The sequence below is a fragment of the Takifugu flavidus genome, chromosome 4, assembly GCF_003711565.1.
Source record: "Takifugu flavidus isolate HTHZ2018 chromosome 4, ASM371156v2, whole genome shotgun sequence".
Classification (NCBI taxonomy): Eukaryota; Metazoa; Chordata; class Actinopteri; order Tetraodontiformes; family Tetraodontidae; genus Takifugu; species Takifugu flavidus.
The window spans coordinates 13,117,721-13,140,794 of NC_079523.1; the positions used below are offsets into that span (position 1 = coordinate 13,117,721).

The following is a 23,074-nucleotide window of genomic DNA, read 5'->3' on the forward strand; positions in this document are numbered from 1 at the left end:
GTTGACGAAGATTGTGGCATTCACCAATTTCTTCTTATCCTGGATTTATGCGTAGGTAAGAACAAATCCTACGAACACTCAGGAGTACTCTTGCGCACATTTCAGTGCCGACATGTTGGTATGGTTGTGTTTTCTTCTCTTGTGCAGTTCAATAAAATTCAATATTACAATGATAATTCTGTCATATTTATTTATTTATTTATTTGTTTATTTCCTATTTTTGGTGATTTACGGAGAATTTTAAAATGACGTAAATGTGCCAATGACTTAACATTAATCAACCAAATTGGAAACCATGCCAAAACTGTCTTTTTATTTGATTTTATCTTGATTTATTTTATTAGGGGATCGAGGATATGCCCTGGTTGTTGACACCACTGACCAACCCTCAGACTCCACAGGAGTTTTATTCAATCAGATGCATGCGCGCAGTCGCTCCACCATTGAACGCACCATCGGCATGTTAAAGGGGCGCTGGATGTGTTTGGACACAGAGCCACAACCCCGTGAGGATGTGCGTCCTGACGCAATGATGGGGCCAGACTGCAGGCCCGCGGTTCACCTTCGAGCGCGATTAATTGCCCGTTTGTGAATAAAATGCATTATTGTCACAATCCGAGCACAGCTTTTACACGCTTATTTTTTTACATTCTCGTTGATTTCTTTAAGCGTGTTGGCTATAGTCATCAGGGTTGAGGCAATTTTATCAAGCGTGTTAGCCATCCTTTCTTGATTGTTCAACACGGCGTCAGAAATCAGGCGTGGAGAGGCAAGCTTTGGGCATTTCGCTTTGGGCATTTCGCTGCTTTTTGCTCTGTCGACAGGGTCCCGCTGCAGTTCCTTTTATGGGCATTAGTGGGCGGTGACTTATGCTAATCGTATGTTAATTAGACTCACCTGGCACGCGCTTTCAACTTACGAACAGATGGCATTCATCAATCTAAGAACACAGCTGCGAACAATTCTGGGGCTTACGAACGCGTTGGTGAATCCGACGTAGGGTTTTCTTAAGAAACTTCTTAAACACAACTTAAGAAAGAATCTAAGAAGATTCTTAAGAACATATTGGTGAATCTGGCCCATTGTTTTTTCCAGTCAAGTGTCACATAGACGACTCCAACTATTTGCATATGCTCGTCTAAATGACAGCAAAATGAGACTGGAAGGTTAAGGAATTATATCGTGTTTATTGAACCCAGCAGCTGTGTGAGTTCATAAATGTTAATAAATGTGCTTTTGGTTTATTTCCAGCATACACCCAGATTCAACCCAACTCCCTTGTTCAGCAGCACAAACAGCAGCAGCAGTTTGTGGCCCTTCAGAGTCAAAGTTCTCAGAAGACCCCCAGCCAGTCGCTGCAGACGGCTTCCATTCAACCATCCCAACATCCTGTCCCTGTACTTCCCAAGCCTGCCGCACACCAGCCCTCCACGCCCAGCCAACAGGCCACTATCTTCCACTCAACCATCAGCCCCCATGCCCTCCACTCCAATTTGAACCACACCAAAGCTCAACCTGTGCAGCTCACTGCGATTAACCTCCAAATACAACCAACAGTGAGTACACCTCTACCAAACAAGGCTTTAGTTGCAACACATGACTGCTCACGTCAGTTTGGACTGGGCTTGAAATGCAAAATAGATATTTATGAGAGGTTCAGAGATATGTGAAGATAATGTCACAAGCAAACCAGTGAAGTCACTGGTCTAAAATCCATAACTGCATGCAAACCTTTTACTTCTCCAGTACAGTCACTCTCCAGGATCTCCCTCCCTTTTTCCTGAGGATCAATTCTGATAAATTAAAGATGCCTACATTTTAATAGCAGCTTTTGCAAAATATTGCAATTTCTTCTAAGCACATTTTAATAATTTTCAGTGAGCATCTTATTCAAAGAATGTCATGCAGTTAGAATGATAGTAGACAGACAAAAATATATTAAATTTCTCCTTGTTTCGAATGGAAGATTGTTCAAATGCAGTATGCTGGTGTTCCCGATGTATTATTTCAGACTGGGGTGATATTTTCTTGTCAGAATTGCTTTATCCTAATCTAATCACTGACACTTAAACCGCTGAAAGTCCCTATCCTGTCCCTTCAAATTCTTTTTCACGTTTTCCCTCATATGTTTTTTTCTCTTACATTATAGGCCTCTCGACTGGTGCAGGACAGTAAAGATAAGCCAACATCCCTGGTTGTCAGAGAGTCGTGTCCACCCTCCACCACAGATTCACAGCAACAGTCTTTGACATCGCCCTTACAAACATCCAAGCCTGTTAAGCAACCCAAAGTTGACCCAGTGGCACCAACTATAGAACCACAAGGTAATCTACATTGTTAGTAATAGTATTTGTTTTATTACAATGGGGAACACAAAAATTATCTCTATCAAATCAAGTTTTTAAACTATAGGATCCCCTATAGTTCAAAGTATCCCCTATGCCCATCCCCCCCCCCCCCATGGTCATTACGTCGATCGCGGTCTACCAGTCGATCGCAGAGGTAGTACTGGTCGATCGCGGCGTAACATTAAAAAATATCAGCCTATCATTCATCCCGTCACTTGATTGATATACAGGGCAGCCAGTTAGATGACAACTGAATTTGACATTCAGGTGACCAATCAAGCTCAAACAATGGTGCTAAGTTATTCAGCGAATTACTTCTGATTTTAAGCCATCGCTAAAGCTTATGGTCATCAAAATGAATGAGGGAGCGGGACCAACTAAGAAGACAAAAACATAGCACTTTCATACGGAATGGGAGGTGGATTTTTTTTTCACGATGTCATTTTCGAAGTGTGTTGAAGATTATTAAGTCCAAATACCGTTCCAACATGACTGATGAACATTTGGAAGTGTGCTTGAGGCTGGCTGTCAGCAGCTACTGTCCGGACTATGCATCCCTGGCTGATTCAATTCAGTGCAAGTGATCAAAGTAAACTCAGGCAATTACCGTATTTTCACAACCATAAGGCGCGCCGTATTATAGGGCGCACCTTCAATTAACAGCCTATTTTAGAAATATTTTCATACACAGGGCGCACCGTGTTATAAGGCGCATAGCATAGAAACTGCGTAGTGCCTGTGGTTTCATGATGCGTTCACTAGATCGAGCTGCGCTAAAAGGAATGTCAATAAAACAGCCAGATAAGTCAGTCAAACTTTATTAATAGAATACAAACCGTCGTTCTCACAACTCTATTCACTCCCAAAACGAATAAACAGCTGTTTTATTATTTTTCCCGAGTGACGTAGTGTTTTCGCGTAACACAGTTCGTTTAATAACAGCGAGTTATAACAGGCAGTGCAACATTTTTATCACAAGTGGATAGTGGAGTTTAATAAATCTTCGATTTAGTGCAACATTTTTATCACGTAGTACCGTTGCGGTAAATCAAACGTTAGTGCAAACACAATATACGGTAACTCGAACTCTCGAAGTAGTGCAAAGCGATAGCAATAGCAATATAACAATAGCAATATGACAACGTTGTTCAAACGGTAATTTCCATATTCACGGTATGACCAGCCTTGTTAAGTTGTAAACACACAAAAGAAACACGTAAAGATCACTTTATCAGTTCATTCCTCATCCAGGAATCCCTCGAATTCTTCTTCTTCGGTGTCCGAATTGAACAGTTGTGCGAATACGGCGTCCAACATGGCCGGCTCCGTCTCGTCAAAGTCGTCATCAGGGTCGGTGTCGCTGGTGTTGTCTGGCATTTCAGTGACAATCCCTGCCTTCCCGAAAGCTCGGACCACGGCCGATGCCCAGGCATTTACGATCCACTGGCCGATAGTGACGTATGACGCTCGGCGCCGTCTCCCCGTCTTGGTGAACGTGTGTTCGCCGTTCGTCATCCACCGCTCCCACGCAGTTCGCAGTCTAGCTTTGAATGCCCTGTTGACACCAATATTTAGCGGCTGGAGTTCCTTTGTTAATCCACTTCTTGCTTTGTTTCCTCGGAAGCTCCGTTGAGTCTTCTTTACCTGGCGCAGGTCGTCTTGTTGCTTCCTCCACTTCCGCACCATTGATTCGTTCACGTTAAATTCTCTTGCCGCTGCTATATTTCCGTGTTCAACTGCGTGACTGATAGCCTTCAGTTTGAACTCTGCGTCAAAAGCGCATCTCTTGCAAGGAGCCATTTTGGGGTCTTTACAGACAGAAATGGTTTGGGACTGAATTTACTGCTGTTACCTCGGCCACGCCTACTGACTACGGTAGCCGCGATTAACCAATATTACCGTAATCCATACAAAAGGCGCTCCGGGTTAAAAGGCGCACCGTAGATTTTTTAGAAAATTCTAGGCTTTTAGGTGCGCCTTATAGTCGTGAAAATACGGTACAAAAAAATGTTAACAGTTAATTATTACCGTTGTGTGTGTTTTGCAATATTGGCTCATTTGGTTATGCAAGGTACATCAACATACATTGTACATACAAAGAATCCTCAATACATTTGAAAATAATTAGATGTTTTGCATTTTTGTGGTGGGTAGATCATTTTGACTTGGTCATTTTGTAAGTAGCTTGCATGCTGAAAAAATGTGAATACCCCTGCCCTATAGGATATTGATAGTATTGACCTATTGGTAGCTGCACACACCTCTGAACGCACTGTCTGCACTGAAATGCACTGCACCCACGTAGCTGTAGATGAGACTAATCGTAAACAGCTGGCAAGTCTTACTACAGCTAATGAGAGGAATTTTGCTTGTCTGGAGGGTACGCTGTGGAGAAAAAACTTGACATACTAGAAAAAACCTGACTGCAATTTTGGAATCAGCATGCCAGTTTTAGTTTCAATCAGCAAAAACACAACAGAATTTTTGGTCAAATTGTTCCCCAGTGTTATTATTTAAGTTTGTTGTTTGTCCCCACGTTGGGTTGCACACGCTTCGTGATAAAAATATCTTACAACTCAGCCCGTTGAATGTTTTGCTTTTTTAAAACTGTTTCTGATAATCAAAATATTCAATATAATCAATTTACACAATCTCAAGTTATTTTTATTAACAAAATAATTGCACAAGGACAACAATAAAACAAAAAACCCACAGTAACCATTTTGTTGCTAGCACTCTGCTATTCCATCAGATACATTTTATTGACATTATTGCATTGTTTCCATGGATCATGCATTTGCTCAAAACAGTAACGGTGTGTCTGAGGAGGCAGGAGTAACTAAGTTTGGGGTCGTCAATACTTTCGCGTTCCATTAAAGTCTCTCAAGATGTCATTCAACTAAAGTACATTACCACACTGTTACCTGGACACCAGAGTGGACTCCTGGACTCCTCTATTTTCTCTTACTGATTTTAAAGACTGTTAGGCTAGCATTACTTTAGGCTAGGAGATTGGTGTCATTCCTCAGAAATGAAGCAGTGTGTTAACAGGCACATCTGCTGAATATGCTTATTTTACCACAGTTAAGAACCAATCAGATGCCTTAAATTTACTCTTGGTGTAGAATAAACACAAGCATGTACTTACTTTTCGATGATTTCGTAATCATCATGGAGAACGACTTCTGGACGGCTTCGAAAAGGTTCTGGACCACCATCTGGCGTCTGAGGAAGGGGAAGCAGTGCACTGTCAACATTGTATATAGTGGCAATGGTGTGCTGCTGACCTCAACTTGGGATGTTGTGGATCGGTGGAAGGAATACTTCGAAGACCTCCTTAATCCCACCAATGTGCCTTCCAGTGAGGAAGCAGGGCCTGTGGATCTGGGGACAGGCTCTCGTATCTCCAGGGCTGAAGTTGCAGAGGTAGCCAAAAAACTCCTCGGTGGCAAGGCCCCGGGGGTGGATGTGATCTGCCCGGAGTTCCTTAAGGCTCTGGGTGTTGTAGGTCTGTCGTGGTTGACACGACTCTGCAACATCGCGTGGACATCGGGGGCGGTGCCGCTGGATTGGCAGATCGGGGTGGTAGTCCCTCTTTTTAAGAAGGGGGACCGGAGGTTGTGTTCCAACTATAGGGGGATCACACTCCTCAGCCTCCCTGGTAAGGTCTATTCAGGGTTATTGGAGAAGAGGGTCCGCCGGATAGTCGAACCTCGGATTCAGGAGGAGCAATGTGGTTTTCGTCCTGGGAATGGTGGACCAGCTCTACACCCTCAGCAGGGTCTTCGAGGGTGCATGGGAGTTTGCCCAACCAGTCCACATGTGTTTTGTGACTTGGAGAAGGCTTTCGACCGTGATCCTTGGAGGGTCCTGTCGGGAGTCCTCCGAGAGTATGGGGTGTCGGGCCCCCTGATACGGGCCGTCCGCTCACTGTACGATCGGTGTCAGAGTGTGGTCCGCATTGCTGGCAGTAAGTTGAACTCGTTTCCAGTGAGGGTTGGTCTCCACCAGGTCTGCCCTTTGTCACCAATTCTGTTCATAACTTTTATGGACAGAATTTCTAGGCGCGGTCATGGTGTTGAGGGGGTCTGGTTTGGTGACGTCAGGATCGGGTCTCTGCTCTTTGCAGATGATGTGGCCCTGTTGGCGTCATCGGCCCGTGACCTCCAACTATCGCTGGATCAGTTCGCCGCCGAGTGTGAAGCGGCTGGGATGAGAATCAGTACCTCCAAATCCGAGACCATGGTTCTCAGTCGGAAAAAGATTGAGTGCCTTCTCCGGGTCAAGGAGGAGATCCTGCCCCAAGTGAAGGAGTTCAAGTACCTCGGGGTCTTGTTCACGAGTGAGGGAAGAATGGTGTGTGAGGGTGAAGTTTTGATCACCCGCGCTGTTCGTTCACTAGACTCAGAGTAACCACGCAAACAACAGGAGTTCCTTGCAAGGGAGAGCTGAGCAGCAGTTCAAGCTTCCTCTGTCAACTCCGTTCATCTGCTGCTCGCTCACCTCTTTTATTGGTGCAAACAGAATGGGTGTCCAAACAGGGTTTCATAACTCATTGTCTTCTGACATCTTCTCCCATCTTAACAAACTTCTCTAATCTTGACCAACAGGATACATCTGGGTGCTGGGCTTGGTTGTCAGCAACTTCAGCACCTTTACGAAACACTCTCATGTTCTTCTTTTCTTATCAACATTCCTCAAACACTCAAAATCTACATACAATAGCATTTAAAGATAATACTGATAACAACAATAACAATAATTCTTCTCACATTTCCCTCCTGTTTATCGTTAAATGCGTCTAGATTTTCATCATCAGTATTACATCTTTACATTTTCATGAAATTTCAATGCATTACTTCATTTTCCTAGAAACACATTTCTTACACTCGGAGTTCAACATGGGTACAGCTTAAGACATCTTGAACAGTTCTTTTACATCTTGGATTACGTTGATCCATTCTTCTTCCGATTCCTCTTCATCGTCGTCCAGTAGAGATCGTTCTTCCACCTGCAGCATAGTACTAGTAACAACTGATCCCACGAGCCGGCCAATGCAACCACGAACAAGAGGTACTACACAACAAGCTAGTATGGCTAATACTAGCAACACTATCCCTATCATCATTCCTATCTTGAACAGTAGTTCCCTCCACCCCGACAGCATTTTTGTAAGCCAATCTGGTGGAGGACTACCATCATCAATCATAGCTTTCTGTAGCTTAGTTAAATTTCTCAATACGCTATCTATCAGGTGACCATCCGCATCATTCTCTGGCATGAACTTACAACAGTAATCTCCTACCATTGCACAAACTCCTCCCTGGGGGGCCGTTATGAGATCTAAAGCCATCCTATTCTGCATGGTCATCAATCTTAGCGCTGTCATTTCTTCCTTGACCCCTGTGAGAGCAACTTTTGTCAAATTAGTAAACACTTTCAGCCTATAATCAACTGTTTCCAATCTCAATATGTTCTTTGCCACTCCTACCCACGGAAAAAGGCTAATGGAGACCTTTTCTCCATCTGTCCAGTGTTTAAACTCTTTTGGTACATCTGTGCCCCACACAGAGTCGTGTGGTTTGAACTCATAGTCATTCAAATCTCTCCTGGAACGCAACTGTGGTGCGGATCTAACATTAGCAGCATAAATTATGACTGTGTGATCCTTGAGATGCACTGGAGCACACACTCCACCAATTTTCTGGTAGGTGTGCATATGCATTATGTCCACATAACCACCATCCCTTATCCACTAATTGCGTACCTCTGTCTTCTGGCGTGAAAGTGGGATAGTTGCATGTACAGTTATAACCTTCTGGACACCTCTGTGTTGCTTCATCTAAGGTAAATAAACCACAGAGGTGCCGGGGGTCATCAATACATTCCTGTACGCATTGCTCGGAACTTTTATTTTGCTGTAGACACGTTCTCCGATAATACCGACCAGTTGTAACGTTTAACTTCACATCACGACTGACTCCCAGTGTGCATGACGTATAAACAACTTTACAGACATCCTTGTGTAATGACCCCAAGTCTCTACCACCACTTCGTGCATAACAGTATGGGTGGTTTATCGCACCTAGCACAGGGAATCTGAATCTATTGGCTTTCCCTGCCATTGTCCGTAGTGGCTCTTGGGTGCAATTGCTGCGAGTGAACCACGTTCCATCCAACAACTTGAATGTGAAGTTCGTGCCACGGCTTAGCCCTATATGGACGAAGCACTGTCCTACACTCCCTGTCATCGGTTCAGCAGTTACTCGCGGTGTATGCACAAACTGGTAGCATAGAACAAACATAACAACGAGAATGATTCCGTGTCCGAGCTGTGAAATTAGCATAGCGCCACCATGTATTCAAACTGTAAGTGTGTGAGGACTCTGGATTTTGTTCTAACCACGGATGTTCTAAGTGGCTAACTACGGTGCGTTTAGCGCGCGCGTAGCTCTCATCCTGTCTCAGAGCACCTTTCTGTCCCTGATTACCTCCCTCCTGTCGGAAGTTCCAAAGGCCGAAACTCACGAGTCCCGCCGTCACAGCACTCACCACAATTAGGAAGAACAACTTCATTTCCTTTTTAACTCTTCTTCACAAGTTCCGACGGGGTTCAGCCGTTGCTGGACCTATACAGGCCGTCAGCCGTTTACGGAGAGTCCGCCACTGCTTCCTCGCCTTCACCTGGAAGAATTTTCTGTTTCTTACAATGGGAAAGGTGTATCCACGACAGTTTCCCGTCCACTCAAACTGCAGTCTTTGTGGTCAGCTGTACTTGATAAGGACCTTCCCATCTAGGCGTGTTCCACCTCTTTCGCACAAACTTCTTCACCCACACGTAGTCGCCCAGTTGAATGGGTTCCTGGGGGGTGGAATCTGTGGAAGACACAGGACTAGGCAGAACATTTACAGCATTCACACATCGGTTGAGTAACACTTTTTTCAGATAATCTGCTATTGTTTCCTCAACATGTTCTAGCTCATTTGTTGTTGCAAAGTATGGTAGGCATAAGGCCGACCATATAATGCTTCAAAGGGTGTGATGCCTGTTTTCTTGTGTGGTGTTATGTGCATCTGCTTTTGCTGTGGGGAAAATTTCTACCCACCTAGTAAATCCATCTAACACTACTAGACAATATTGTTTACCTTCACATGGTGTTAGCTGAATAAAATCTAGAAAAACTGTGTGAAATGGATGATTTGGTAATGGTGTAGTGCCTGCAGGGACCTTAAGGGCTCCCTGTGGGCTGTGTTTTTACACAAATAGCACATTGTGAACAAAATTTTTTTGAGTATGTATGAAATCCTATAGTATAATAATGTTCATTAACCATCTGTACCATCCCTCCTGTTGAGACATGGCATGGCCCATGGCTCACTAATGCTGCCCATTTATGCATATTCCGGGGAAGGATTGGCTTGTTTCCTATGGTTAACAGTCCTTTGTCATCCAGTGTGGCTCCTCGCTTCATCCACGTGGCCTTTTCCTTTTCTGGAGCACCTTGTTGCATTTCTTTTAGAATATCATTATCTGCAGGTTCTAGGCTAAATGATTCTTCCTCATCATTATCAAGAAGTGTGTTGTTATTTGCTGCAGCCTTTGCGGCTCTGTCAGCAAAGCCATTGCCTTGTGAGACTGCGTCTGTGTTGTTAGTGTGTGCAGTGCATTTACATACAGCTATTTTACATGGCTGCTGTACTGCTACCAATAACTTTTTTAGCAGTTCTGCATGCATGACCGGTTTGCCCGTCGACGTTTTCATCCCTCTCAAATTCCATTGTTGAGCAAACACAAACAGCGTGGAAAATGCATATTAACTATCTGTGTAAATGGTAACATCTTGTCCTTTGCTTAATTCACAAGCACGTGTGAGTGCGACAAGTTCTGCTGCTTGAGCAGAATAGGAGGAGGGAAGTGATTTCGCCTCCACCACCTCAGTTGCTGTAACTACTGCATAGGCAGTTCTAGTGCGTCCACAGTCATCCTTTCTCGATGATCCATCCACAAAGAGTATCCGTCCTGTAGTCAACGCGACATCACTAAGATCTGGTCGCGGCAGGACCGTAATGGAGACCTCATCCAGGCAGTTGTGCTGGTGTCTCTCTTCTGCAGTGGGTAGCAGCGTCGCTGGGTTTAAGGTCGTGCAGCGACGAATCGTCACATTCGGCTGAGACAGCAACACTGCCATGCAGGAAAGATGACGTGCGGGCGACAGGAACGCTATCTTACTTTGTAGCAGCGGTATTGACACTGCATGTGGAACTAGCAAAGTTAGCTCATGATATAGCACCACTCCTGCGGAGGCTTTCACTGCCTCAGATGCTGCCACCACTGCTTTAACGCATGGCGGGAGTGCACAAGCTACGGGATCTAGCTTGTGGGAGTAGTAGGCTACTGGCTGCCTCTTATCTCCGTGCTTCTGCAATAGAACTGAAGTCATAAAGTCACCCTTGCAGTCAACAACCTGCTCAAAAGGCTTCTGATAGTCTGGCAGCTTTAACACTCCAGCACCTACAAGGGATTGTTTTATGTACATAAATGCTTCTTCAGCTTCAGGGGTCCATGTTAACACATCAGTCATTGCTAAGGGATTATCATACATCAATGCTTGTAAAGGGGCAGTTGTTTTCGCATAATCTAAGACCCATGATCTGCAAAAATTCACTAGTCCTAAGAATGACATCATCTGCTTCTTTGTTTTTGGTTTCGGAGCATCAAGCACTGCTGTTTTCCTCGACTCAAGAATAGCTCTTCCGTTGTGTGTCAGAACATGGCCCAGATAAACCACTTCCTGCTTCACCAGTTGCAGTTTGCTTTTGCTTAATTTATGGCCTTGTGAGGCTAGCCAGTGTAGCAATGCTAGCGTGTCTGACCAACAATCTCCCTCTGTTTTTGACGCCATGAGGATGTCATCCACGTAGACGAGGATTTGACTTCCACACGGAGGTTTAAACTTAGCTAATGATGACATCATTACCTGAGAGAAGATTGTGGGACTCTCACAGTAGCCCTGAGGTAACCTTGTCCAGGTGTACCTCCGTCCTTGAAACGTAAACGCAAACCAAAACTGGCTGTCTGGATGTACTGGTACAGAGAAAAATGCATTGGATACATCTATCACCGTGTACCACTGATGTTCAGGGTTTAAGTCATTCAGCAGGGTGTATGGATCTGCGACTAAGGGAGACCTAGGGACCACTGCAGCATTTACAGCTTGCAGGTCCTGCACCATCCGCCAGCCGGTAGATGGTGATGCCTTCCTTACTGGAAATAGGGGTGTATTTACAGGAGATTCAGGACACTCTCTGATAACCCCTGCTTTAAGCAGTGAGTTAAATATCGGAACAATACCCTCCTGTGCATCAGTCTTAAGGGGATATTGTCTCTGAAATGGTCTATAATCTGATTTAGGGATTATTTTTACAGGTTCTGCTCCTTTTATAAGACCTACATCTGCAGGTCCTTCCGACCATAATTCAGGGGGAAGCTCTTTCAGCTTCTCCTCTTCCTCCTGCGTGAGGAAGATATTTTCTTCTCATGAACTCTGGTCTGTGAGGTGCGTTGCTGGATGTGTCAGCAACCATGTTTTAAGGGGAATACGCCACACCTGGAACTGATCATTAAAATCAACCTCACCCTTAGGCCTATAGGGCAGGCTGCTCCAGTGTTTTACGTCACAAGTCTTGCCATCTTTTCTTAAGCGGTTTAGCAATAGAAACATGTGGTACAGAACCTGACACTTTGAATAGCGCTGCTGCTTCGGCAGAGAAAACTTCCTGCCGTGCAGACAGCCGTTTGACCACACACATATAGGTGCATAATTACAATCATTTGTGGATCTTTAAGTTTAACAAATTTAACAAACTTACCCACAGATTAACCATTCTATCTACAGACCACATCCCTTCGGCTGTGGTACGAATCATCAACTGAAGCTGAGAGATAAAATCTCTTCCTAACAGATTTACAGGACATGTGGTGGAGATCACAAAAGGAGCTTTAAGCGTGATTCCACTTACAGGGTCACAAACATCTACAGGAACTGACATTCTTTCTTTAGTTACGAGACCATTTGCTGATCTCACAAAAATCTGTGTAGAAGTTGGCTTTAGAGCTATTGGATCTCTAATTACTGATTTACCTGCACCCGTGTCTACTAAAAATGTTAAAGAATTGCTTAACACGGTCAGTTGTATTTCTGGTTTGCCTTCAGCAAACAGGAAGATGGTTTCTAAGTCTAAAACATCTTCTAAGTCTTCTTTTTCAAATTGATCAAATTTTGTGCCCTGATTTGTTTTAATTTTTGTGACATCTTTTTCCGGTTCTAGTCATTGCTGGGGTGGATTAGAACCTTGCTGCTGTCCTCTATTGTTTCTCTGGTCACGTTGTTTCTTTCTGCAATCACGTTCCCAGTGTCCATAATTTTTACAATAATGACACTGATCATTTTCACGGAATTGCCTCTTCCTCCCCTTCCACCTCGGCCTCGCCCACGCCCTTGGCCTCGGCCTCGGCTTGGGAAAGGATTGGCATTGAAAAACATGCCTGTTAATTGATTCTTACTTTTTTGGCATTGTCTTTCAGCATGCATAGCATGTTGTTCATAGCGGCCTAGGTTACAAGTTCCGAAATCAACTAACTGTCTCTCTACCCAGGTTTTTATCTCTGATTTTGATCCCCCATGTATAGCTTGCTTTAACTGCTGTTGGTAGGGACCTTCTGGTTCTTCCGCATACGGAATTCCACTATTCTTCCGGAACACATCTTTCATTCTCATACTATAGTCTTCAAAACTTTCGTCAATCTTTTGTCTCGTGGCCGTAATGGTGCTGTAGTCAGCTCGTCTGTTAAAAGTAGTTTGCATGCGCTCATACAGTCTGTCAAGTCTGTCATTTAGTTCTTGGCTGCCAGGCTGCCATGGTTGTTGAGTGGCTGGATCCACTGGGACCCAATCTCCTCTAACAGTGCCCCATTTTTTGCCATTAACGCACATGAGGACTTGCTGTGTTTCAGTACCGTTAGTATGGTAACTTCTTAGTAACTGTCTTATGTCTTGGATGCACGACTCTACGTCCATTCGGGGCGAGGTTATGTCATCACAAGCTTTTTTACAGTCTTCTGGAGTCCAGGTTCTATACACCAAGATAGTAGGATCTTGACCCTGCACACCGGCTTGTGGATTTGCAACCTGGATCAATGGGTACATCTGCACAGTGTTGTCCTGCATGTGGTAATTTCTGTACTGGGCTCCCGATGGAGAGGGGCCCAAAAAAGGATTAGTGTTTGGAGCAAGGGGGGGCTAAGGCTCCGGGCGGGTCCAATGGGACTGCCTGAGGGGGAGCTAGTGGAACAGGAGGTGGAGGAACATACGGAGGAGGCACATTTATCAATTGACTCCTGCATCCTGTTTCGTTGTCCTCCGCCCTCACGTACGCACTCAGCAATGGGTATAAGGAGTTCTTATTTTCTCTTCTTTTTCTCTTTTTTTTTTCGTTTCTCTTTTTCTTGATTTTGTTTTTCTCTTCTATATTTTGATTCAGTGAGCCTGAGATGACATTGTGTCAACCCCACATTTACTTTTGGATGTTTCTTTCCATATTCTATTAAATCTTCTTTTAATTTTATAATATTGTCTGGCCTGTCTAAGTTACCATCCCAATCGAACTTAGTCATCCACAGCTGAACATATGAGCATGAACCTGGATATTTGTCTTCCATGTGATTACATGATGCTGGAATTTCGAATTCAGCACCCTTTGTGGAATGTTGGTTGCCCATGTTTGCACTTTATTTTATCAGTTTTTATGTATTTGGGTGGAGATTTCTGATCTCCCGACTGAACAACCCTCAATCCATACAGGATATCTAGTTCAGTCCCTCCACCATGGCCTTATAACCCCTCTTTTTTAATCAGGAGAGTATACACCAAGCTTCTACCTCCGAGGAGGCGGGTGTATCTTGCCTCTGCTTCTCTCCCGATGACCAGGCAGGTAATACAGTGGTATATTTCGTGTAGCGCTTTTTGTGTCTTATACTCACTCCGTTGCTTCTATGGTTTCTCTCTGAGTTGTTTTGGTGCCTTCTTCCCGTCACTGGAGATGGTCGCCCTGGGAGGGACGAAGACCGGCCTTCCGTCAACTCGTGATGAAAGGTCTTTCACTTCGGACGTCTTTTGACTCCGGCTGCGCGCAGACTTCGGCGTTCGGTCGTCCCACGGCGCTCCTCTTCAGGTCTTGGGATCCGGCTCGAAGGACCAAATTTTGTGAGGGTGAAGTTTTGATCACCCGCGCTGTTCGTTCACTAGACTCAGAGTAACCACGCAAACAACAGGAGTTCCTTGCAAGGGAGAGCTGAGCAGCAGTTCAAGCTTCCTCTGTCAACTCCGTTCATCTGCTGCTCGCTCACCTCTTTTATTGGTGCAAACAGAATGGGTGTCCAAACAGGGTTTCATAACTCATTGTCTTCTGACATCTTCTCCCATCTTAACAAACTTCTCTAATCTTGACCAACAGGATACATCTGGGTGCTGGGCTTGGTTGTCAGCAACTTCAGCACCTTTACGAAACACTCTCATGTTCTTCTTTTCTTATCAACATTCCTCAAACACTCAAAATCTACATACAATAGCATTTAAAGATAATACTAATAACAACAATAACAATAATTCTTCTCACAGGTGCGTGAGATCGACAGATAGATCGGTGCAGTATCAGCAGTAATGTGGACTCTGCACCGGTCCGTTGTGGTGAAGAGAGCACTGAGCCAAAAGACGAAGCTCTCGATTTACCGGTCGATCTTCGTTCCTACTCTCACCTATGGTCATGAGCTTTGGGTAGTGACCGAAAGGTGTACAGGGCATATCCCTCCGGTAGGAGCCCCCCGGGAAGACCCAGCACACGCTGGAGAAACTATGTCTCTCGACTGGTCTGGGAACGCCTGGGGATTCCCCCGGACGAGCTGGAAGAAGTAGCTGGGGAGAGGGAAGTCTGGGCCTCTCTGCTTAGGCCGCTGCCCCTGCGATCGATCGATCGATCGATCGATCGATCGTCGATCGATCGATCGATGGATGGATGGATGGATGGATGGATGGATGGATGGATGGATGGATGGATGATGGATGGATGGATGGTGGATGGATGGATGGATGGATGGATGGATGGTGGATGATGATGATGGATGATGGATGGATGGATGGATGTTGACATGAATCACTATCTGTAGAAAATTGCCTCTCCAAAGTAGTTCCAAACAGTACTAATCATAAAATGATAGATGAATAGAGGACTCTTTGTGGACTGAGTTTTATGCAATGTACATTGAGGTCTCTGGGGTTACGGTACCTTGCATCTTTCATTGGACACTTTCCACTGTTCAACCAGTAATCAATAAAAATGGCTGAAGTGAAAGTATTTGTTAGAATTGCAGAGCTGTAAAATGCTATATTATAGTACCATCACCAGTTCCAGAACTATATTCTCCTAATCTTCTCCCTTAACACCATCATATCGCAACATTTGCTTTATGAAAGCTGTAACACCGTAAGTGACTAAACCAAATCTATATAAAATAAGGGCAGAAAATTAATCATGTCATTTGTGTTTAATTCCTGCCCAGCCTACATGCAGAGCAGTGAGCTTTTGCTAGGTGGGTTTGCATCCATAACAAAAGCGCAAGTGCTGCAGTTGAGGCAAAAAAGTAAAACCTTTTCAGAATTGAGCTGGAGCATTTTATCTCAGCTGAAAGGTGCAGTGTTGCTACTGCAGGCTAAGGAGGATTGGAAGCGACATCAGCTGCAGGAGGGATCAGAAGGGCGGATCTTTATCATAAAGCATTTTTCACATCTCAGAAGCAGAACCAGCCGCGCAGTAAAAACACAATTACGGTCACACGAATAGGAGCGACGAGGCGTTGTGGGTGGGACCATTACAAGAAAGGAAGGTTAAGTTGCACATTTGTGAGGTCTGAAGATGGTGGTAAGAACAATTCTCCGACAAAACACCAGCAATGCTTTGTAAATTATCAGGTTTTGTTTACAGTAACCTTTTGAAGCTTCAGGGAAGCTCATCAGTTTGACTTCAGGTAACTGGAAACTGATGGGAAAAAATTTACATTTTCTAACAATAGTAAATGTTGTCTCATCAGCAGATATATTGCATTGAAGGCTCAACTGCAATGTTTATTGAGATGTAAATCTGGTATTGTATAAACATATCTGCTTCTTTCCTGTGTTTAAGGCTTGTTGACACATTTTATTGTTACCCTTACAGGTTTCTTTATCAAGGATTGCATATGATGGCATGTTTTTTATGTGATATCACATTATAACAACAATATTCATATCAGAATTAAACTTTTGCTAAGTATAGATCTAGCAGCAAATGTTTTAATTAAATGTTGAATACTGGATTTTAAACAAATTAAGGATGGTGATCATGCTGTGCATAATTTAGCTCAAAATAGTTAAAATGCCCAGTTATCATATATTATTAACATTTTAGCTTTAAAAATTATTCATAATAAGTGCAGCTTCTGTCTCCCTTTACGTTAACTTCACTGTGTTGTCTTAATTCATTGTTCAGGAGGGACTCCAACCAAGAGGCCCAATGCTTCACCAGTGACCCCACATCCAGCCATGACCTCAGGAAATGAGACTGAAACACCCAGTGTGACGGGCAGTGCACCGCAGAACGGAGAGAACAAGCCGCCACAGGCCATTGTGAAGCCCCAGGTCCTCACACATGTTATCGAGGGGTTTGTCATCCAGGAGGGAGCGGAGCCATTTCCTGTGTGTGTAAGTGTACAATCCCTGCTTCAGTGGAAGCAAGATGGGATTAACTTCCCTGGAGCAGGCGTGCTCGAGAACGAATGCATGCAAGGGGCTGTCAGCGGCAAAACACCAACTCTATGCTACTACCAATCATGACAGCTAACAGCTTCTGTTTGATTCAGTCATTAATTACCGTATTTTCACGACCATAAGGCACACCATATTAAAAGGCGCAGTCTTAGTTACGGATGCTATTTCTGTATTTAACACATACATAAGGTGCACCGGATTATGGGGCAAATATTATAGGGTAAATCATACACTACCTTAAAACATGCATGCTAGCGTGTATTTAGCAATGTACTCACGTTATTTTTTGATCAGTTCTCCATCGAACGTGCCAGGTTCCCTCTCGTCATTGTCAAGAGTCATTCTCGTTGCCGTGCGGCTCCTCATGAATGATGCCGGCTTTTGTGGAAGCCGAAAAGCATTTACAGATTTTGGAACTCGGTGCACACATAAGGTGCACCACATTATAAGGTGCCCTGTCCATTTTGGAGACAATTGAAGACTTGTGCACCTTATGGTCGCGAAAATACAGTATACTAGACAGAGAAGCTTTGGGAGGGCAGATGCAGCTTCGTAGGTAATAAGATGCAACATCATCTATATTGTCTACTGAATTTGTCAGTCTTGTGGTTGAGGTTTGATTAAGTTGGGTTTTTTATATTTTAAAATGTCCCCCCTTCCCCACTAGGTGGAGCATTTGCCCATTCTTATCGACAGCGCAAAGAAGTTGGATCATCAGCTGTCCTCTGATCCAGACAACACACCAGTCAGCAACGCTGCCAATAGCGACTCTGAAACTGATGACATCAGCCAGCCAGGTGACACAAGACACATATTTATTTTTGTATGCAAGAATGTGTCACACCTGTGATGGATTTGTAAAATTGGAGAATGGAGGAACACAGGGCTTCTTCCAGTTTAGGGAGCGTAGAAATACATTCACCCATTGACCATCGTGTCCTGACAGTTTTTGCCATTATTTTTATCACACACAGCTGGGAACTGGCGTGCAACTACTTTAGAAAATTGTCATTTCTGTTCAGTTCACTCATCACAGAAAATGACCTCACCAACACATTTGTATCTCACAAAATAGATACAGTCTTATAAAGATATCTTATTTAGTTTTAGCTGAAATACTGACATTCTCAAATGAACACTCTTTTTGGTGAGGTATAGGTCATCTCACTATATTCTAATTTAAATTATTTTCTTTCCTTCTTTCCTTTTTTCCTCTCTGATTTCTGACAGAAAAAGAACAGGAACCAAAGCTGACATGTGAATACTGTGGTTGGGTAGACTTCGCCTACACTTTCAAAGGCTCCAAAAGATTCTGCTCTGTGGTTTGTGCCAAAAGGCAAGTGGCTGTACACTTCCTATTAAGTTTGGTTTTGTGGGGGATTGAATCTTGAATGATGTACTCTTCTGGACAGGTACAATGTGGGTTGTACAAAGAGGATGGGCCTTTTCCATCCAGAAAAGAACAAGCAAGTGAATAATTGGCGCAGAAAATCTCAGAGCCGTGCCAGCATAGAGGCCAAGAAGCAGGTACTCCCTCACTTCCTCCTGAAGCTGTTACTTTCCACCAAATGTCTGCGACCTGTTTGCATAGTCGATGCTTTTATTTGAAGTGTCATTGACTTCCTTCTTTTCTTTGTAAAACCACATGATCTTATCATTGTTAAGTTGTAACCAGTGTGGACAGAAGTGTATTCAAATCTTGTGGACATGACTGTCTGAATGTCAAAAACTATTTGATAAAGATTTTGATCTAGATCTTTGAGTAATCCAGTCACAACTTCACATCTGCCAACAGCATCTAAGTGGTGTTGATTATAATCTTGCTGTATTTTGGATAAAAATTCAGCTCGCAAACACGTTTTTGTCATTTTCATCTTTTAAAAGTAGATTTATTTTGATTTAGTTTTAAAATTGATCTTTCATTTAGCCTTGATTTGTCTTTATGTTTGTGCCAGTATTTCTTTCTTTTTATTATCCAGACAGTTCAGCATGTCAAAGATGAAATTTCCAGGCATTGGTAAGAATTCAGGACCCCTCAGCTCTTAGCAGGTGTGCTGTATATATTTAAAGCAGCTGTCAAATATATTACCCAATGTATTTTTGACGTCGCATAAGTTGTCCAAGAAGTTTTTCAGTGAGGATTTATTTCTCATATGCCCAACTTTGACATCATTTGTGTGCCTCTTTGTCCTTTCAGAAGCTGACCCTGTCCCCACAGCAGACTCAAGGCAGCTCTGTATCCTCGCCTCATGCCTCACAGCCAAGCCAGGAGGAGTCTAGTCTCTGTTCAGACATGTCCAGTTGTGAGGAACCACCGTCTCCTCTGTCAGCAGCCAGCTCGGGGGCCCTGGCTCCACCCCCAGCTCCATCACAGGTTCCCGTCCACCGGCACCCGAGCCGGGCTTCAGACCTGGAGAGTTGCCCTGAAAGAGATGCAGCCTTGCTCAGACAGCGCTACTTACCCAATGAGCCCACCAAGTGGAATGTGGAGGAAGTTTATGACTTCATCAGATCACTGCCAGGTCAGATGAGGAGACACAAAGTTGTTATTACACATGACAGAATGTAAAGCACTGCACTGTAACAGAAACAAATTCCATTAGTCACAATGCACAATGTTGCTCAAACAAAACAAAATGTAGTGTGAGTAGATACTTGATATTATTGTTTTAGCAGTGGGTATTAGTTGTGTTCATTTGCAAATTGCTTCTTTTTATGTATTTTATGAAAATGCTAAATATTGGATCCCACAACTCTATTTTACTCTTGCATACTGTGCGCCTAATTATTCTATATCTGTTTTCCATTGCTGTTTTTGCAGGTTGTCAAGAGATAGCAGATGAGTTTCGGTCTCAGGAGATTGACGGACAGGCCTTGCTCCTGTTAAAAGAGGACCACCTGATGAGTACTATGAACATTAAACTGGGACCTGCACTCAAGATCTTTGCACGCATCAATATGCTTAAAGATTCTTAGCAGGAAAGAAAATAGGCGTGTGTGTGTTGTACTTTGATCTCTGTGTGTTTAAATGTATGGGAGAATAGCAGAGTGTAGCAAACAGTGAATTTCTCAACTCCATTCTTAATACCCACAAATAGATGAAAAAGCAGCCACAATCGCAGTTCTACCCTCTGTTTTCAGCTAAAGCAGGACTGACTAAACATTAGTCTTTTAAATAGGTCACTTCTGGGTACAGATTGGTCAAGGTTCTGGACTGTAGTCAACAAAGAGGAAAATTACAGTTTTTTAACAGCACATTAGCCCTCCAAGCGAATCTAGACATGACAACTTTGCTGTATTTTTAGAAAAAGTAAAGCCGGGCACTAGTGAAAATTTTTTGTGACTCTTTTTGTACCAGTAATAACACATTTGCTTGAATAAGCTAAAAATACTGCTCAGTTATGTAGAAAATAGATAATTTCATGCATAAAGAAACATCAAACTTGCTCTAAATGTAAAGGTCCTATACCTGTAAGACAAAATGTAACAAGCTATGCATTCACAATAAGTTTTTTATTAAATGATAATGTTCATCAGCAACTTGCAACTGCAGAAATCTCTCTTTGGAGCAATATTGGTACAGAACAGAAATGTAGTATATTAAGGTGTATAAAATGGATAAACACAGACCTAATTGTGATGATGATGATTAGTATTAACATTATTATATATAATAATCGGCCCGTGACCTCCAACTATCACTGGATCGGTTCGCCGCCGCATGTGAAGCGGCTGGGATGAGAATCAGCACCTCCAAATCCGAGGCCATGGTTCTCGACCGGAAAAAGGTGGAGTGCCTTCTCCGGGTAAAGGAGGAGATCCTGCCCCAAGTGGAGGAGTTTAAGTACCTCGGGGTCTTGTTCATGAGTGAGGGAAGAATGGAGCAGGAGATCGACAGGCGGATCGGTGCGGCGTCCACAGTAATGTGGACTCTGCACCGGTCCGTTGTGGTGAAGAGAGAGCTGAGCCGAAAGGCGACGCTCTCGATTTACCGGTCGATCTTCGTTCCTACCCTCACCTATGGTCATGAGCTTTGGGTAATGACCGAAAGAACAAGATCACAGGTACAAGTGGCTGAAATGAGCTTCCTCCGTAGGGTGGCTGGGCTCTCCCTTAGAGATAGGGTGAGAAGCTCTGCCATCCGGGAGGAGCTCGGAGTAGAGTCGCTGCTCCTCCGCGTTGAGAGGAGCCAGATGGGGTGGCTTGGGCATCTAGTCAGGATGCCCCCTGGACGCCTCCCTGGTGAGGTGTTCAGGGCATGTCCCTCCGGTAGGAGACCCCCGGGGAGACCCAGGACACGTTGGAGAGACTATGTCTCTCGACTGGCCTGGGAACGCCTGGGGATCCCTCCGGATGAGCTGGAGGAGGTAGCTGGGGAGAGGGAAGTCTGGGCTTCTCTCCTTAGGCTGCTGCCCCCGCGACCCGACCCCAGATAAGCGGTAGAGAATGGATGGATGGATGGATATATATAATTAAATGACTAACTTGAAAATTCAGCTTCACGTCTACCATATACCATATACCACTGTGCAATCTGCATTTGTTTTTTTTCTGTCAAATTCACTCAAACGGTGCAAGGTGACAGGCACCGTATACAACCGCCCTCATGAAGAAAATGCTAAGCAGTTCTTATTACTTGAAATTTGTCTTGAGGGGGTTGTGGATTTTGATTATCATAATGCTCTTTGGGATTAGGGTAGAATGGGTAGGGATGATGAGCTCTTAAATTGCCTTTTATCTTCACAGCTTCATGCTTCCTGTGTGTAAAATTTGCAAATGCTCAGAATGTAGATGCTCACGTTGTTACATATACTATGTAGACACAAGTGTAAAATAGTTTTTTGGTTTTAGATACATGTTTGCACGTATTACCGTTTTATTTGAATTGTAGATGTAAATGGCTACATTTTTATTCCACCCCTGGTTATTAGAGATTTGTTACAGATGCCGAGGGTACGTGTTGCCCAAAACAACCTTCAGACTTGAAGAAACAGTAGTGGATTTGTGATTTGTCTTACAATGGAGATGTGCTCTACATAGTTTTGTTACTGCGTGAATGAAAAAGCTGTGTTTGAATCTGACAATAGAAGATTGGAGTAATTTATTTGCCTATTCTCATTCTGTGGAGACTCTTTTGCAGTTTCTCAAATGTAGGCTCACAGCTCTGAGTGCAATGATTGAATGCCTTACTCTGGTATTGATTTCCCCTTCATGAGAAACTAAAGAGTTTTGGCCTGGAGATATAAGCTGTTTGCAAATATTTTTTTTGTCACGCTTTCAAAACGAATAATGTATTTGATTTTGACTATTTTTCGAGGCACAATTTGGGTACTCTGTTCCACATTGGCACTTATTTGTGTTTGCTTTGTTGTGAGGGGAGCCTCATCTTAGACTGCCATTTAAGTTATCCTTGTTATTTTAAAGCAAAAAGTAAATCATATTTTTTTATATGCAATTGTACAAAAGTCAAGGCTTTAAAAAAAAAAAAAGATTTATTTGTCATAAAAATATGATTATAGATGTTTGTGGCTGTGATTAAAAGTTTAAAGATGTTTTAGAGAAGGCTTTGTTTGTATTTATAAAAAATGTTTGTTACACAACAATTTGCAGTCATGAATAATTTACAATAAACTGTTTCGTATGAGGCTTATTGTGATTCTTTGATTATTGCTTTTTGTGGTTACTGTTTTATTTGAATTGTAGCAAAAGGAAAATAGCGTCTTGTAAAGAAAGCTGAAAATAGATTTTTAAGGGACCACATCTTCAAGAAGCATGTAGTTAAAGCATTTATTGCAACCTGCTGTTTTGATTTCTCAGTTTAGGATTTGAATATATGCTGAATTTGTGTTTATTTTCCCCAAATGACAA

The 23,074-nt window shown here is 43.4% G+C and overlaps 1 protein-coding gene and 2 long non-coding RNA genes across 7 annotated transcripts in view; 1 reads left to right on the forward strand and 2 right to left on the reverse strand.

Moving 5' to 3' along the window:
* Positions 1-22,852, forward strand: part of phc2b (polyhomeotic homolog 2b (Drosophila)) — a 51,163-nt gene extending 28,311 nt beyond the window's left edge. For 3 of the 5 annotated variants that reach the window (XM_057031481.1, XM_057031480.1, XM_057031479.1), the window contains 8 exons: positions 1,252-1,556; positions 2,150-2,324; positions 16,929-17,140; positions 17,874-18,003; positions 18,437-18,542; positions 18,619-18,733; positions 19,404-19,728; positions 20,028-22,852. In XM_057031481.1, coding sequence (XP_056887461.1) covers positions 1,252-1,556; positions 2,150-2,324; positions 16,929-17,140; positions 17,874-18,003; positions 18,437-18,542; positions 18,619-18,733; positions 19,404-19,728; positions 20,028-20,182 — 1,523 coding nt within the window. In that variant the 3' untranslated portion in view covers positions 20,183-22,852. Of the gene's footprint in view, positions 1-1,251; positions 1,557-2,149; positions 2,325-16,928; positions 17,141-17,873; positions 18,004-18,436; positions 18,543-18,618; positions 18,734-19,185; positions 19,256-19,403; positions 19,729-20,027 lie in introns of those variants that run through there. The other 2 variants (XM_057031483.1, XM_057031482.1) reach the window with 2 other exon arrangements.
* LOC130524934 (uncharacterized) lies at positions 6,780-9,337 on the reverse strand. The gene is made up of 2 exons (XR_008950283.1): positions 8,920-9,337; positions 6,780-7,382 (listed from the first exon to the last, which is right to left on the reverse strand). It is a non-coding gene; the product is annotated as an uncharacterized LOC130524934 (long non-coding RNA).
* LOC130524937 (uncharacterized) lies at positions 14,683-15,024 on the reverse strand. Its single transcript, XR_008950286.1, has 2 exons — positions 14,905-15,024; positions 14,683-14,839 (listed from the first exon to the last, which is right to left on the reverse strand). It is a non-coding gene; the product is annotated as an uncharacterized LOC130524937 (long non-coding RNA).
* Positions 22,853-23,074: the final 222 nt, after the last annotated feature.